An 18,824-nucleotide genomic window follows, 5' to 3' on the forward strand; every position below is an offset into this window, starting at 1 on the left:
GTCTATGAATTGCTATCACTGAAACAGGACCTTTTTACCATAACCCTTAATGCAGGCGGTGAGACTCTTAATTAATCTTTGGGATGGAATATTTATAATGTTTTTTTTAAATTGTTTGTGTTTACTTGTGTATTGCTCCATTTTAATTTAGAAAAAAATAGTTCTGCAGACTTGTACTCCTACTATACTTAGTTTGTTTCACCATTCTATTTGATGTAGTCTAAATCTGAATGTAATTTTTGATGTTAATTAAGTTCTTTTGCTATACTGTATATTTTGGTACCATTCAAGTATATATGGTTTCCTGGTAGTTTGTCAAATGCAAAGCTTGTTCACTGCAATTTTTGCTGTCACAGGACATCGAATGCAAACCTAAGTGCAGGATTTTTCAAGCTGTTTAGCAGCAACTCTGCAGTTTTAATAGTGTTTCCCTTTTGTTCAAAGATGTGTAGCTTTGGCGTTCGTGTACAGAAGTTTGGAGGCATTGGGACATAACCCTCATGGAATGTGAAGGGATAAAGCTCCTCCCCAATAAATTACTTTGGGTTTTTTTGTTTCCTTGTTTTACCACTTCTAAAAGGATGCTATGCGTTTTTCTTTCATGACTAGCTTATTTTTGCTGCATTTAGTTTTTCTTTTATTTTGGATGTTGCTAATGTTTTGGCATCAATGAAATTGCTAGGAGTATAATAGGAAGACAACTATTGTACACCGGTGGGTGTGTTTTGCATCTCTCTCCGTCTGTCTCTCTCTATCTGTTTACATATATGCATATACATATATATATATATATATATATATATGTATGTGTGTATATGTGTGTATATGTACGTATGCACACACACACACACGCACTTGCATATTTTCTGTCCTTGACCTAGCACTCTTGTGTGGGGTCATTTACTGCACTGTTATAACTTGATATTACTTGTGAACCTCTGCTATCTCTGTAAAAAACAAAAACAAAAAAAATCTTGCTTTTTTCCCACTTTTCTGAGAGTTAAAAAAGTTCAGTTACAGGCTTGCTGTTCCTGAACTGTTTGAAAGTTTCTGTGAGGCCATTTTTGCTTGGGCTGAAGGAGGGTCTCTGTGTTTATCAGTGGGAGTGACTAACATTGAGCAGCTTCCCTGCTCCCCGGAGAGGTGGTTACTGACTTGAAACTGTAGTTTTATTGGCCACTAGGGGTCATTTCCATAACTCCTTCATCTTCCTCTCTTAAAACCTAGTTGCCTCGTGGTTTGAGCGTCTTTTCAGGCTTGTTGGCTGTTGGTGAAGCACCCTCCAAGAGGAAAAAACGCTGAGAGAAGAAGGAGCCACTTTTGAGATTTTAAGTATTTTTTTCTCTGTTTATTTGCTAAGATTTTCTGCATAGCTGCCTAGCTTGAGCATTTTCTGGCTTGTTAAACTTGATTTCTGTATTAGTAGCTGTATTTAGAGCACAACCAAAAGCTGTTTGCTGAATTTCCTGTTTGCACTTAATTTTAAATCGTTTGTCTTAAAACTTGCATATTTTCTGTCCTTGACCTAGCACTCTTGTGTGGGGTCATTTACTGCACTGTTATAACTTGATATTACTTGTGAACCTCTGCTATCTCTGTAAAAACAAAAACAAAAAAAAAATCTTGCTTTTTCCCACTTTTCTGAGAGTTAAAAAGTTCAGTTACAGGCTTGCTGTTCCTGAACTGTTTGAAAGTTTCTGTGAGGCCATTTTGCTTGGGCTGAAGGAGGGTCTCTGTGTTTATCAGTGGGAGTGACTAACATTGAGCAGCTTCCTGCCCCGGAGAGGTGGTTACTGACTTGAAACTGTAGTTTTATTGGCCACTAGGGGTCATTTCCATAACTCCTTCATCTTCCTCTCTTAAAACCTAGTTGCCTCGTGGTTTGAGCGTCTTTTCAGGCTTGTTGGCTGTTGGTGAAGCACCCTCCAAGAGGAAAAAACGCTGAGAGAAGAAAGGAGCCACTTTTGAGATTTTAAGTATTTTTCTCTGTTTATTTGCTAAGATTTTCTGCATAGCTGCCTAGCTTGAGCATTTTCTGGCTTGTTAAACTTGATTTCTGTATTAGTAGCTGTATTTAGAGCACAACCAAAAGCTGTTTGCTGAATTTCCTGTTTGCACTTAATTTTAAATCGTTTTTTCTTAAAACTTGCATATTTTCTGTCCTTGACCTAGCACTCTTGTGTGGGGTCATTTACTGCACTGTTATAACTTGATATTACTTGTGAACCTCTGCTATCTCTGTAAAAAAAAAAAAAAAAAAATCTTGCTTTTTCCCACTTTTCTGAGAGTTAAAAAGTTCAGTTACAGGCTTGCTGTTCCTGAACTGTTTGAAAGTTTCTGTGAGGCCATTTTGCTTGGGCTGAAGGAGGGTCTCTGTGTTTATCAGTGGGAGTGACTAACATTGAGCAGCTTCCCTGCCCCGGAGAGGTGGTTACTGACTTGAAACTGTAGTTTTATTGGCCACTAGGGGTCATTTCCATAACTCCTTCATCTTCCTCTCTTAAAACCTAGTTGCCTCGTGGTTTGAGCGTCTTTTCAGGCTTGTTGGCTGTTGGTGAAGCACCCTCCAAGAGGAAAAACGCTGAGAGAAGAAGGAGCCACTTTTGAGATTTTAAGTATTTTTCTCTGTTTATTTGCTAAGTTTTTCTGCATAGCTGCCTAGCTTGAGCATTTTCTGGCTTGTTAAACTTGATTTCTGTATTAGTAGCTGTATTTAGAGCACAACCAAAAGCTGTTTGCTGAATTTCCTGTTTGCACTTAATTTTAAATCGTTTTTCTTAAAACTTGCATATTTTCTGTCCTTGACCTAGCACTCTTGTGTGGGGTCATTTACTGCACTGTTATAACTTGATATTACTTGTGAACCTCTGCTATCTCTGTAAAAACAAAACAAAAAAAAAAAAATCTTGCTTTTTCCCACTTTTCTGAGAGTTAAAAAGTTCAGTTACAGGCTTGCTGTTCCTGAACTGTTTGAAAGTTTCTGTGAGGCCATTTTTGCTTGGGCTGAAGGAGGGTCTCTGTGTTTATCAGTGGGAGTGACTAACATTGAGCAGCTTCCTGCCCCGGAGAGGTGGTTACTGACTTGAAACTGTAGTTTTATTGGCCACTAGGGGTCATTTCCATAACTCCTTCATTTGTCCTCGGAGGAGTGGTTTAGGGCAGTGACTTGTGGTTTGTTGGCCAATTTGGGTCATTTCCTGTCTTTTCCAGCCCCCTGCTATAAAGCACGCTTTAGCCCGATTTAGCCCGATTTAGCCCGATTTAGCGTAGAGTTGCTACTGTTGCACACTAGGGCAGCGCCGGTTAAGCAGGTTTAAACTATTCGGGCTACCTAAAGTCCACTCTTCAAATTTTCCCTTAAACTACCTTCCTCGAACTATACTACTGATCTAATCAGCGTATCCTATAATTAAAAAGATCATCTCTACTTGACTCCAAGTAGACTATTCTCTATCTGTTAAACGTAGCACTTGCTCCTACAGTACTTATTACCTTGATACGGCACTCTTGTCATAGATAGTACCCCAAAAAGGCAACCCCCATTTCTCGGTCACCCACGTCCCCGGAATCTTTTTAAAGTTTTTGTCTATTCCTTCTAGCATGTCGAGGGATCAGTTGCTAGCGTCCTCTCCTGCTCAGCTGGTGAACCTGGGAATATTGAGGCAATGTTACAATTGCCTCATGTACACAGACAACCCTCTCCTCCTCCCACAAAACACAAATACATGCGAGAGATGCAACTACGGCCAAACTGGAGGCTGAGCTCTCTCAACATAGGACTGGCAAGACCAGTCAGGAGGAGAAGGTTACCACACACACTATAGACCCAGTCTCACATATTACCATTACAACCTCAAATCATACACATAAACACACAAAGACATACTGGAGGCTCTGATCAAAATCTACCAAAACAGCAGAGGCCACCAAAGCAGACACCCAAACAACCACCACCTCAGAACACAACACCTGCAACACATAGACCTCACAGTCAGAGTGTCAAACAGTCACAGCCCTTAAGGCCAAACACAATGCCAGACACACTAGTCATTGGTGACTCCATAGTCAGACACACTGACGTCCGCTCACCAGACTGAGTAAGGAGAAGGTCACAGTAAGCTGCCTGTCGGGCGCTAGAATCCGCCACATAACGCAAGCACTCAGGTCTCTCAACAGCAGGTACAAATATGATTCAGTCATTGTCCACGCTGGTGTAAACGACCTGAGACGTACCTCCTTGGACTACATGAAAGAGACATTGAGGAGCTCTCTGATTATGTAGCCCAGACAGGTATGACCCTGACCTTGAGCAGTATCCTACCTTCACCAAGAATGATGCCACAATACAGAGATAAGATGATCAGCTTTAACAATTGGCTTAAACACTGGTGTCATTCAAAGGGGATCCAGTGTCTGTCTGCCTGGGATGACATGCTGGACAAGCCACGCTGCTTCGCAAGGGACGGCTTGCACCTGTCACCCTGGGATTCGGATATTGGCAAAGGCTCTTGCCACCCCATAGTGCCTTTTTAGGCAAGGCTCAAATTCTAAACCTACCACCCTAGAACACAAAAAGGAAAAAACTAAGGGTAATGCTGCTCAATGCCAGAAGTCTAAATCTCAAAATGCACGCACTCGAGGCCCTTCTCAGTATGGAGAACATCGATGTCTGTGCTGTGACAGAAACCTGGTTCAAGGCTCCTGAGAGCACCCCGGCGCTATCAGGTTTTACCTCATATCATGCGTTCCGGCCCCAAAATCTGGACAATACCAAGAAAGGAGGGTATCCATATTCATCAAGGACACCCACACCTCAAGACTGGTGGCAACGCACGATGCATCGGAGACCATCCAGGTGCAATTAACCATAGGCAAGACTGCTCTGCAAATTGTAGCATGTTACAGGCCACCCTCACAAACTCAGGAACCTCACATGGCCTTCCTGAAAACACTAGAGGGATAAATGTATCACCAAACACCATCATACTAGGTGACTTCAATTACCCTAATATAGACTGGGAACACTACTCAAGCCCAAACACCCTAGCCCAAAAGTTCCTGGAATTCATAAACTCAAATGCCATGGAACAACTAGTCACCATCCCCACAAGAGGAGATAACATACTTGATCTCATCATCACGAACATGGGAGCACAATGTTCAACACCGGAGGTGTACCCCTCACTGGTGAGATCAGACCACAAACTAATCTCGCTGGAGGTCCTCATCCCACCCCACCTGAAATAAAAAGACCACAGTAAAGAACTTCTCAAAAGCCGACTTCACACTTCTAAAGACTAGTGTGGTCTCCTTTAAGGCCCCGAGCGGAAAACAGTACTCAAGCCGCTGAATCACTTACAAATGCCTTCTACCAGCACCTGCAGGACTGCATGGATAAGGCAATCCCAAGCAAAACAAAGACTCTTTGTACCAAAGGCAAGCATCCAGTCTGGTGGACCCCAGCCATAAACAAACTCTACAACAAAAGGAGGAAGCTACTACAAGATAGAGCAAAATCCTTAAAAGGTAAGACACCCTTGATCACTATAAGTAAAAACTAAGAGCTCTCATAAAATCATCCAAAGCAAATTTCGAGAGAAAAATAGCTAAAGACTCAAAAGACAATCATAAGGCCTTCTTTAGCTATGTTAGAAACCTGGGAGGAAACTCCCAGATATGCTCAGAGCTAGTTCAAAATGATGTGAAGATTACTGATCCTACAGACATTGCCAACATACTGGCTGACAGGTTCAGTGCAAACTTCTCCCCTCCCCAAAAGGAGAGATATCTATACCAAACGATTGCAGCCCCCAAACATCTCCAGCCCAAGTGAGAACTGCTCTCCCCAAAGCAAAAAACACAGCATCCATGGGACCTGATGGTGTCCCCGGCTGTGTGCTCCATGAACTCAATGAGGAATTAAACCCACAGCTAGGACAGCTGTTTAATCAAAGTCTTACCTCTGGATACGTACCCAGGAGTGGCGACTGCAACTGTGGTACCACTTCACAAAGGCGGTGCCTCCACCGACCCTGGAAATTACCGCCCATTAGCTTGACAAGCCTTATCTGCAAAGCCATGGAGAGGATCATAATGGACCTCATAAATAAAGACATAGGAATTTGCAGACTTTGGATCCAACCCAGTTTGGCTTTGTCAAAGGCAGATCATGCCTTTTAAACTTGGTTGACTTTTTGAAACAGTCACCAAAGCCATTGATGAGGAAAGGCAGTCCATACAGCCTACCTCGATCTGGCTAAGGCCTTCGATACAATACCCCATTCGGGTATCATTGAAAAACTCATCAGCTTAAATGTCAACCCATACATCACAAGATGGGTTGCAAACTGGCTGAGTGACAGAACCCACAGGGTCAGAGCTGCTGGCGCCATGTCAGACTCAAAGCCTGTCACAAGTGGTGTCCCACAGGGCTCAGTCCTGGGCCCACTCTTGTTTGGCATCTACTTTTCCGAAGTACAAGCAAACACAGGAGGGTTATGGCTGACAAAGTTTGCAGATGACTGCAAACTGGGCCATAGTAGAAAACACATCTGACACAGATATCCTTCAGAAGGGTCTCACAGAAACGGATAACTGGTGCCAGAGCCACGGCCTAAAGTTAAATGCCAAAAAATGCATAGTCATACCCTTCGGGAAAAACAAGGTTACCCCTAGCTACCAAATAGGTGGCAATCCACTGAGCACAGAAGAAGTTATCAGGGACCTGGGGACCCAGGTTGATAGTAGTCTGTCATTCGACACCCATGTAGCTAAAGTAGTTAGGAAGACCTTCTACATTGCCCACCTTATCATGAAGGGATTCTCATATAGATCAAGGAGGTCATAGTCTCCCTTTACTCATCACTCATCAGACCAATGATTGAGTACAATGCCCCATTGAATGTATCTGACCCGACACTTGCAGCAGCTGGAGAGGCCACAAAAGTTCCTCACCAAAAGGATAAAGGGTCTCAAAAATCTGTCCTATGCTGCCCGACTGAAAGAACTCCAGCTCTATTCAGTCGCCACGCTTGCTCAGAGGTGACCTTTGCCTAACATACAAGGCCATGTCAAACCCAGATTTGATGAATATGCTTCACCTCAAAAAATCTAGATCCATCAGAGCCACAAGGGCGTGAGACTTAAACCTTGACACGGCTATTAATAGGACATGCTGGAGGGATAGATTCATCACCCAAAGACTCCCTATGCTGTGGAACAAAATCCCGGTACATGTGAGGCAGAGCACCTCGCTGGCCCTGTTCAAGAGAAATCTTGACCAATGGATGGGAGATCGCAGATATACCCCAGGGATTACCTCAGTGTCACTGCTCGACAGAGGCACAGAAAAATAATGGGTATAGTTCCCCATACTAAAGGGGTGGCCTAAGCCACAAAACGATGGGCTAGGCTTGTAAATGCCCTCGGGCAGATAGCCTAGTATGAACCTATGAACCTATGAACCTATATATATGGGAGCCCTTCATTTGTTCGAACTTTCAAATGTTCGAAACTCATATGGCCAACACCATATGAGCGAACGTTTGAAAGGCCAACAAATGATAGTGGAGATCCCGCTACAGTGCGGGACTGGGAGATTCCCCTTTCCTGAATTGTACTGTGATCCCGGAGTGAGAATATTTAAGTAGCAAGGGGTGTGGGGGGTGCAGGGGGCTTGCACCCCTGCATAACACAGTTCTACTGTGTTTACAGGAAGGTAAATGGTGCTATTTGAGGATGTTGGCCTTTCGGAATGTCGATCATATGATGTAGGCCATATGAAAGTCGGCATTCTGAACGGTCGACATTTTGAAGTAGACCCATATGTGTGTGTGTGTGTGTATATATCTATATATATATATATATATATATATATATATATATATATATGTGTGTGTGTATATACATACACATATATACACACACACACACATATATATATATATATATATATATATATATATATATATATATATATATGTATATGTATAAAATAAATGCATATGTGTAAGGATGTGTGTGTGTGTGTGTGTGTGTGTATATATATATATATATATATATATATATATATATATATATATATATAGATGTATATGTGTATGTATATATATATATGTAATATATATGTATATATATATATATATATGTATATATATATATATATATAGATGTATATATGTATACATACATTTATCTATATATATATATATATATATATATTTAAAAGTTTACAGTCGTATTTGTGATTGTAAAAGTTTTGAATCCATAAATAATAAGCCCAGAAGAGATCACAAGCCAAGAATGCTGATGCCCACAGGAGTGAATAGTCAAGACTTGATCCCCTTCTGGGACCCATGTTAGCACTTGTGTCCACGCAGGTCAGGACATTCGATGTGTGACATTGTTCACTTCTGTGATCATCAACATTCTCAGCTTGCAATCTCGTGGGCTCATTATTTCTGAATTCAAAATTGTTACAACCGCAAATGCAATGGTAAACCATATATGTTTATGCATATGTATGTATGGGTCTACTTTGGAAGCTCAAAGTTTCAAAACTTCGAACTTCATGTGGTGGAGAGCATAAGATCGAAGTTTTGGAAACTTCAAACGGTTTAAATGGGGACTGCCGTACAGCATGGAATGGGATATTTACCATTCTCTTCACTGTAGTGTGATCTCAGAGTTAGTATATTTAGTTAGCAGTGGGTGTGGGGGAGCAGGGGACTTGATGCCCTGCATAAATGTAAAAAAAAGTTTTATTTTTTTTAATTGAAGTTTTGAACTTTCAGAACTTCAGTGTTATGGTCTTGACCATATGAAACTTTGAGCTTCCAAAGTAGCTCCGTAGAGATATATATATATATATATATATATATATATATATATATATATATATATATATGTGTGTGTGTGTGTATGTATGTATGTATGTATGTACAGATATTTGTGCTTGTGTATTTCTCCCATTGCCCACGCATAATTATATCAGTGTGTTATACTTTCATCAACACCACTACATTTAGCTGGATCTTTGTGTCTCACAACACGCAAGGCACAGTTTTCTCTGTGCATTTAGAGAACATTACAGTTCATATGCACTGTGAATGTCATGTAAGGTTAACCTGCATGTACATAATTTTTACATTTTCCTAGTTTGTCTTCACTTACCACATGCACTTTCTAACCACAGTTTTGCCTATGGAATTACTCCTGTATTTCTTCAGCTCTGCAGTTCTTTCTGTTGTCTGCACATCACCACTTAAAGTAACTGTCTCTGACATCCACAATGTACAGTTGAAGATGTAAATGCCAGAAAGGTAGAACAGTATAAAACTAAACTGCAGCAAACAAGTTGGCTGAATCTGTGCAAAACTTCCATCGTTTCACAAACATGGGAGCAGCGAGTACAACTCAGAATTACAACAAACTGTATTTGGGCCTTCTTCTGAATCCACAGTTCACACAGCATCCTTCATCAGCAGCTGAAGTACATTGCAGTTGGCCTGTTGGCCTTTTGTCGTATAGGCATTTAGTTTTGTTTCCTTTTTTGTTTTGTTTGTGTATGAGTTGCTGTCTTTGTGCAGTACTAGATTTTGTGTTTGAGGGATGGTTTTCTGCTGTGTTTAGGGAAAACTGAACTTTCAGTTTGGTATTTTAGTTCACTAAGATGTACTTGCTGGACTTTTCCTGTTGCCAGCGCTCAATTTATTACAGGCAAGTTGATTGATTAGTCCAATAAAACATGCACATTTTAGAATACTAATTAGTTTTTTGTTGTACAATATGTATAAAAATAGTACAGCAGAAAGAGCATGCAGAGAACTTGTATATCTGCAGAAAACGTGTGCATCTGCCTTTATTATTTTTTTTTATTCATCATACTTGCTTCAGACATCCTTGTATAATGTTATGTTTTTTTTTTTTTTTTTTTTTACAGCATTATTTTCCTTTAGTGTCACTGCAGTGGATAAAGGACAGGAAGCAACAGGTATTCAAGTTTCCAATGCAGAGCAAAATAACCTTTTGGGTCAAGCAGCAATTACTTCAGCAACCCAAACTGTAACTTCAAACATGGCTGTTACACCTGCAGGTATTGCTACATCATCGAATGGAGCCATTGCTACATCTGCACAAGGGAATACTACCACTACTAATGCTGCAGCTGAGACTACCACTGCAACTACACACGCAGCCAATTCTACTACGAGTAGCATAACTACGCATGCAACAAATGTTACAACCTCTCCTTCAAATGAGACAACCGCTACAACTGCACATACTACCACTGCAACTACACACACAGCCAATTCTACTACGAGTAGCATAACTACGCATGCAACAAATGTTACAACCTCTCCTTCAAACGAGACAACAGCTACAACTGCAAATACTACCACTGCAACTACACACACAGCCAATTCTACTACGAGTAGCATAACTACGCATGCAACAAATGTTACAACCTCTCCTTCAAACAAGACAACAGCTACAACTGCAAATACTACCACTGCAACTACACACACAGCCAATTCTACTACGAGTAACATAACTACGTATGCACCAAATGTTACAACAACCTCTCCTTCAAACCAGACAACACCTTCACCAGAACCTACCATCTCACCACAGCCTTCACATCCTGAAGTTGGAAATTATAGTGTGAAGGAAAAGAATAACCCTTGCATCATGGCACAAATGGGAACTCAACTGATTATCAATCCCAATGACAAGGTACACTGTTTTTTTTCTATACAAGTATACATCACAAATCATTAAGTCATGTGAAAGTGTATAAACTCTTTTGACATGATTGATTAGTTTTCAGTGTTTCTTTCATCTATCATATGATAAAAAACAGTACACATTTGTCATCTTGCCTGTGTTTTCAGGTAGCACCATGAATATGTCAGGAATCTGAATATTTCCTACAAAGTGTAGTGTCGCTTGTCTCATGCATTCAAAAGAGATGATGAAGCAGTGTATGGGTTCAAGATAATTATAGCACATAAACACATCAGGAACTGTAACTGGAACATGTACTTAAGATAACTGATTCACTCGTTACTTCAAACACAGTCACATGTGCATCTCTAGTCATGCCTACAGTCAGTCTGACTGACTGTACAAAGTGGCACTGATCTTGCACATGCTCAGTAACTTATATGCACGTGCTATCTAGCTACAATGGCTGACCAGGTGCAGTATACTCCGTTATCTACAGCCTCCCTCTTTAATTTGTTCAACATGCAATAGGAGAACAAAATATTTTATATACTAGATAGCACATCAACATTTCAACAAATTAATTCAAGTCCAAGTCATTGTGTATTTTGGCTTGGGTCTGGAAATTCTATCCATTCTGGTCACTTAGAAGTTATCACTGGGTTTAGCAAAAGGGATAGTCTCTGGGGATTCTTTCTCGATTGGAACTTCGGGGGTTATATCAGGATTACTTGAAGAAAGTACAGGGTCCTTTGGAATTCAAACAAGTTTAGAGTCACTCTGAGAAATAGTGTCATTGATACAGGCAATCAGCTGGGTCACTGGTTCAGAGACTGGAAGTATAGGTCTTTGATTGCTTCTGAAATCCATTCCTTCAGATTTTACTATGTAAGATCTCAGTTCTTCACAAAGATTTTTGACGGTACTCACTCAGTCATATCCTTTAGATGTTTGCATTCTCATAATCTCTCCTTGTCTTAATGGTCTAAAAGGTTTGCTGGACTTATCATCGTACAACTTTTATGACTGACTTTTTTCAAGAGTAGAGCCTTGACCATGTTATTGTTGTTCACATTTGGTACTATCAATTGTTTACTGATCAGTAAATTTGTTCTCGTCTGTTTGGACATTAATCTCTGAGCAGGTGAACCAAGCAGATTATCTCGGAATGTTTCTGACACTGGGTAAGTTAAGACAGGGACCATCTCTCTTGGATTTCTCCAACAAATGTTTCACATTTTGAACTGCACACTCATTGGACTGTGGACACTCAGGACTATTAGTAACATGGACAAAGTCCCAAGACTCAGCAAATTTCTTAAATTGCTGACTTGTAAACTGTGCACCATTGTCAGAAATGACTTTGTGCAGACTACCATGGACAGAAAAATGTCTCAACTTAGTAATGATTGTGCTGGATGTTAAGTTAGGAAGGTCAATTTCAAGCCAGTTTGAATAAGAATCTACTAACACGAGGTAATGCTGACCATTCTATTCAAAAATATCAGTAGCAACTATTGACCATGGTAATTCAGGAGTTTTGTTTAACTGAAGTGGTTTGTTTTGTTGGTGCAGTTTAGTACTATTGCAAACTAAACATGCTAGAGTTTCCTTCTCTATATCTTTTGACACAGAAGGCCGAAATACTATGCCTCTTGCCCTTCTTTTGGTTGAATCAGTACCTGGGTAACCACCATGCAAAATATTGGTATATTCCTGTTGTAATGCTTTAGGAATTACCACTTTAGGACCTTTCGTGATGATTCCATCTTCCATCTTGAGCTCACCTCGGTAAGGAAAATAGTGCTGTATGTCAAATGGTAGACTGGTTTGTCTTGTTGAACATCCTTGAGTGATAACATGTTTCGGATTCTGCAGAATTGGCTCTGAAGCTGTATAATGTCTTGGTACATCAAGATGTGACAACAAAATATTTCTGACTTCCACTACTTCAAAGTCTGCTTTCTCATTTTCATGTTGCTCTGTTATTTGTCTGGGTGCTCATGACAAAGCATCATCCAGATACATATGTTTGCCTTTTGTATAGACAATATTGAAATTGTACTTTTACAATTTTAACATCATGCATTGCAGGCATGCTGGGGCTATATGTAATGGCATTTTCAAAATTGTTACTAGAGGTTGGTGAGTAGTCAATTTGGATAGGTGTTCCATAGATATAGTCTTTGAACATGCTCATACTATTGTCAAAATGTATTTTTCTTTTTGTGCATAATTCATCTCTGTTTGGGTTAAAGTTTTGGACATACAGGCTACTGGCACGCCTTATTGAAGACATGCTGCGCCAAGCCATACTTTGAAGCATCACACAAAAGAGTTACAGGTTTGTGAACATCATATATATCTCAATATGGGTGGACTAGCAGTTTTCTGTTTCAGAATATCAAATGCTCTTTGGTGTTTTTCCAACCAGTACCAATCTATATTTTTGCTTGTCATCTCATGTAACGGTGCTGAAAGCTCACTCCATTCTAAGATGAAGTTTCCTAAATAGTTGACCATACCAAGACAACATTGTAAAGATGTGACATTTTTTGGAAATGGCATCTCAAGAATTGCTGCTTACTTAGACTGATATGGTTGTAAACCAGAACTGGTAAAAAAATGTCCCACATAAGGAGTTTTATCGGCTTGAATTTGCATTTCTGAGGAGTCCGTTTAAGACTGACTTCACGTGCATGGTCTAGAACTTTCCTTACGTTTCTGTCATGTTCTTCTTCACCATTGTCCCCTACAGTAATGTTATCTATTATGACAGCACAATGATAGCCGGACACAATTTGTTCCATTGCACATTGAAATACTTCACTGGCAGAATTTATATCAAATAGCAGACTCAAAAATCTCTGTCTAAGTGGTTAACAATGAAGATTTGTGATCCATCGCAATTTGCCAAAATGAACTCTTTGCATCTAAGACAATTTGGCATGAGTGTCTACTTCTTCTACTGTTCATGTTGGACGATGAGAACGTTTAAGTGCTTTGTTTAAGTCTCCTGGATCAATACATATTCGAATATCATCACAGCTTTTCTTATGAGCTACAACCAAGGAGGATACCCATTCAGTCGGTTCTTCCACTGCAGTAATTACACCTAAATTCACCATTTTGTCAAGTTCTGCTTTTACTTTGCTCTGCATTGCTACCATCTTCCTTGCTGGTCTGACAACTGGGATTACTTAATGGTTTAACTTCATTGAATTTGTGACTGGGAGTTTACTAAACTCATTTTTGAAAATGTCAGCATATTCACAAAACATGATCTTTGTAAATCTGTAATTGTTGTTCATGCTTAGATGGTCGACTACTTTATTAAATGAAATCAGTCCCATTCTCAAACTGTCTTTGAGGCCTAACAGTGACTACATGTGTTTGACTACGTAAAACTGCAAGTCATAGCTTGTTCCCAGCAGAATGGCATGAAAGAACAACTGCGACATCGGTTTGAATCTCTTCACCACCATGAGCAACTAGTTTTGCACACTTTTTGCTGAATCAAGTGTCCCACCAGCTCATATTTGGCAAATATTTCTGCTGGTATAACACTACACTCATACCCGGTGTCTACTTTAAGCTCTACACATTTCCCATTAATTTGTACAGTACAAAATATTTCACTCCTTGCTGCCAACTGATAGTCTACTATGTTAACTGTTTCATCGATCACATAGACACCATCAACATAAGTTTTCCCACAGCTCTCTATCTGATCTACTTGCTTCTTCGGATGCTGTCTTTTAAAAAAAATAATGTCCCACTTTAGACTTACAAAGTCTTTTGAAATAATTCCACTTTTTACATTTGTAACATTGCTGCCCAAAAGCTAAGCACTTCTCTCATTTAGGTTCTTGGCTGCCTCAACAATTAACCATAAGGTTGGGTGTTGCGGCCACATTCAATTTATAATCAAGGTTGGGTACTGCCACACCCTTTGGTTTATATTTCTTTTTCATCTTAGCTTTCTGTTGTACACTATCAACATTCACATTGGCGGGTATAGCAAGCATGCTTTTCTCATTCATAAGCATATTCATGTGCTTTTCTGTAAGCTCATGTATTTGACAAATCCATATGGCTTTGCTTAACTTTAAATCACTGTCTTGAAGCAAAATCTTTCATACTGCATCATTATTAATGCCACACACAAGCCTGTCTTTTATCAACTCATCTTGTAAATCACCATATTTGCACATTTTAGCTTTTGTCTCGTCAGTAATATATGCTGCTATAGTTTCACCAGGCTTATGATTTCTTGTGTAAAATATGTGCCTTTCCATTGTAATACTCGTTCGAGGGTTACACATTTCTCTAAATTTATTTTAAGCACTCAGGGTCATCCTGTGTTTCAGCCTGTGTCACAATATGGCAGTTTCCCCCTCCCCTGCGTACACAGTAGGTGCATACACAAATGAACATTCCCTTTCAATGGCTTCCGAGCCAGCTAAATTAAGAAGTATAAATTATTTTGTATGTGCGTCTTTATCAGAAAATGCAGCCTGTATGAAAATGTCATATTGTTGCTCAAACACTCTCCAGTTCTAAGCAATATTACCAAACACCAACAGTCCAGGTCTGTGAAATCCCACTGCCATAACCACAAAATTCATTTAAATATAGGCATAGACCAGGTACTTGTAATTATGTTCAACCGCACAACAATTTTTTTAAAATGGCTTCATTTTAACATGCAATCACTGCAAATATTCTGGACACTTCAAATACTTCGAATAGCGTTAGTTAATGCGAAAAAGTAATACATTGCAAAGAAATGCAGTTGTTGTTATCTTTTTCATACATTTTAAAGACTTCAGAATTATTTTGAACATTTCTTTAATTACTTTGAATACTTTTTTATCAATGTAATGCTATTTCAAACATTTCATTATCTTGGTAATTATTTCAAATGTTTTGAATGCTCGCCACATGTTTGGCGACTGAAAAGTCATTTAAATGAGTTTAAGTACCTTAGAATGACCACTGATCTGTTTGCGAGTTCACTCCAGTATATTTCTCCACTTTTAACTTCGTGCCTCAAGGCTTACTAATTTGTTTCAACTTCAAATTCCATTCTGACACCATTATTTCTACATGTAGAAATAATGCTTTTCATAGAAAATGTGACTACTGTACTCTTCAAAGCATCTTAGACTGCCCATTTTCTCCATAACTAGTGATATCCTATAAATATAGTGTGTAAATAATTGTTATAAAATTAAATCTATTTTTTTCTTTTGTGCAATTAAAGAGCAGCTAGTGTGTGTGTGTGTGTGTGTGTGTGTGTGTGTGTGTGCGCGCGCGCATGTGTGTGTCTAATACATGTTTGATTAGGAAGAAAGGCCAAAGAATCTACTTGCCATTCCAGCTCACTTAGTAAAGTCTGCAGAGTTTGGCAGCTGTTCACAGGTTAACATTAGGTGTCATCTCTGACTGGTAAGTGTGGAGATGGGTGAATGCCTAAGCACACAAATTCCTTTCCCCAGACTGTAGTTTGTCTCAACAGAATGACATACCTACTGAGGATCATGAAGCTATTAAGGCTCAAAATTATTAGTTTTCTTACTGTATCCTTTCACTCACAGTTGAATTAATTTCCTCCCCTGGGGGTCATGGCCCTGTCGGAGTCTTTTGTGGTCTAAAGTTGAAGAATCCGATAACCACAGAGTAAACTCCACTAATTAGATGAACTTTGCAAACCAGGAAATAAGATGCTGTGATGATCTAGACAAAGGAAGTGGTCAGAAGATAGGACCTGACACAAAGTTACATTTTTTAAAAAAGTCTTTGTTTTCTCAGCTATTTCTTTAGATTTCTACAACCACTTTTAATAGATCGTGTAATACATATTTAGGAAATCGTCATGTAATGGTCACTGCAAACAAGTTACTTACACTTCTGCTGAGGATGCCCAAATTTAACAGTGTTTCTCAGTGCTTCCATTCTAACTGAATAGAAGTAACAAGAAACTAGGGTGAATTCATGCCATTAGCTGTACCCGAGTGTAAAAAGTAACTTTCCAAAAAAAGAAGATCATGGCAGTATATCTGCCCAGTGAGGGTAATCATGCTTGTAAGAAGTTAAAATTAATAAAAAAAATAATTATTCTGCTGCTGTCAGATTTGAATTGTACACAAGTTCATGATGACATGTATATGTGTGTGTGTGTGTGTATGTATGTATATATATATATATACACACACACACACACAAATGTATACGTGTGTGTGTGTGTGTGTGTATATATATATATATATATATATATATATATATATATATATATATATATATAAATTTTTCTTTTCACTTTCTGGCTTTATTGTTCCTTTAGGACATGTTTAATATATAATGCCATTCCATGGTGTCTTAAAGAACGGGAAATGTGACACTAGCCTCCAGAGGTAATACTGATCATTTCTCAACAAAACAGTCTCATGCAGCAGTATAGTAGTTTGAGCAAAGACTAAGTGGGTGCTTGTAAGATAGAAGCTTGAATGACTACAACTGGAAACCTTCCATTCACAAAGAAATATAAGGAAGGTGGGAAGGTCAGACAACATGCTTGAGAATAGGGCAGAGATATTTTGTCTGAGGATATAATTAAATCACATTATAAGTTCATAGGTGTTTACTAGGCTAATGACCAGAAGGGCGTTTTTAAGCCTAGCCTTGCATCCCAAATCTCTGACCAGTTCAGATACCTTTGATAAGTGTAAGCAGGGGCTTGGGAAGTGAAACATTTACAAGCAGAGGCCTGAGAGATGGACCATTTACAGGCTGCCTGTGTCCATTATAGACTCAAGTGTCAACCCAGAGATGGATTTTCTGTTGCCCATCCATTTGTCCAAGTCACACTTGAACTGGGCTATCAACCCAGGGATGGATTTCCTGTTGCCCATCCATTTGTCCAAGTCACACTTGAACTGGGTTATGGAAGAACTCTGATTCACATGGATGGATAGTCTGTTCCACAGAAGGTGAAGTCTCTGCAGCAGGTCTTGTTTATCTCAAAAGTAAGGTTTAAGTCTTTAGAATGAGTACTTCTGGTGCTGCTTGTTTTGCAGCTATGCAGTAGGTTCATCAGAGTGGGGTTTGAGAATGCCCTGTATGTCAGACATAGATCTCCTCTCAAAAGCCTGTAAGAGACAGAATACAGGGAAAAGGCCTTGATGTGGTCTGCATACGACATATTACTTATGCCTTGTATTCTTTTAGTGAGGAACCTCAATGGACATTCTGGTTGTTGGATATGCCTGGTTAGGTACATACCAAAGGGGGCATCATACTCGATGATAGGTCCGATGAATGCCGAATACAGTAGAACAATGACTTCCTTGGACCTAGATGTCATACCTTTGTTTATAAGTTGCACAACATAGAATAGTTTCGTCACTATTGTAGACAAGTGATGGTCAAAGGCTAGATTACTGTCTGTGTGTCCTCAGGTCCCTGATTACTGGGTCAGCTCTTAGGGGTGTGTTGTCAATATGGTAGTTACCAGGGGTGGATGACTTACAGAAGGATACTGTTATGTATGTTTTGGTATTTAGTTTTGTCCATGGCTCTGACACCAGTTGTTTGTCTGTGTCAGCCCTTCCTGGAGAACATGTGACTTGGTGGGTGATTCAATGATAACTCCTAATTTACAATTCTCTCCAAATTTAGTCAGCCAGAGGCCATTGACATTAGCCTTGACTTCAGAGAACTAAATTCCAAAAAGGAGCAGTCCCAGGATTGATCCTTGAGGGACTCTACTTGTGGCTGGCCTCTTTGTAAGGTGGACTTTTCAGTTCTAACTTCCTGAGTCCTGTCTGTGAGCTAGCTGGCTATCCACCGGGTGATGAATGGGTTTGTACCTAATCTCCTAGGTTTGTCAACAATGCCTGAATGGGTTAGTGTCAAATGCCTTGACCAGGTCAAGTTAGGCAGTATGAACCATTTTCCCTCATCCTTTGCATTGGTGACCTTCTCAAAGAAGTCCACCAGGTTGAGTAGGCATGGCCTGCCTTTGATGTAACCAAATTGGGTTGGGTCCGGTATCTGGAGGTTTCCTGTGTTATTACTGATCATTTGCATGATAATTC

At 39.6% G+C, this 18,824-nt stretch overlaps 1 protein-coding gene across 1 annotated transcript in view; it reads left to right on the plus strand.

Annotated features, from left to right (window-relative positions):
- LOC122801345 (lysosome-associated membrane glycoprotein 3-like) overlaps positions 1-18,824 on the plus strand; it is a 342,810-nt gene that overhangs the window by 234,359 nt on the left and 89,627 nt on the right. Inside the window, exon 2 of the mRNA XM_044070884.1 lies at positions 9,941-10,734. Within this exon, the coding sequence (XP_043926819.1) occupies positions 9,941-10,734 (794 nt within the window). The remainder of the gene's footprint in view (positions 1-9,940; positions 10,735-18,824) is intronic.

This window comes from Protopterus annectens, chromosome 4.part1, assembly GCF_019279795.1.
Source record: "Protopterus annectens isolate FY-2018-M chromosome 4.part1, PAN1.0, whole genome shotgun sequence".
NCBI classification, from domain to species: domain Eukaryota; kingdom Metazoa; phylum Chordata; order Ceratodontiformes; family Protopteridae; genus Protopterus; species Protopterus annectens.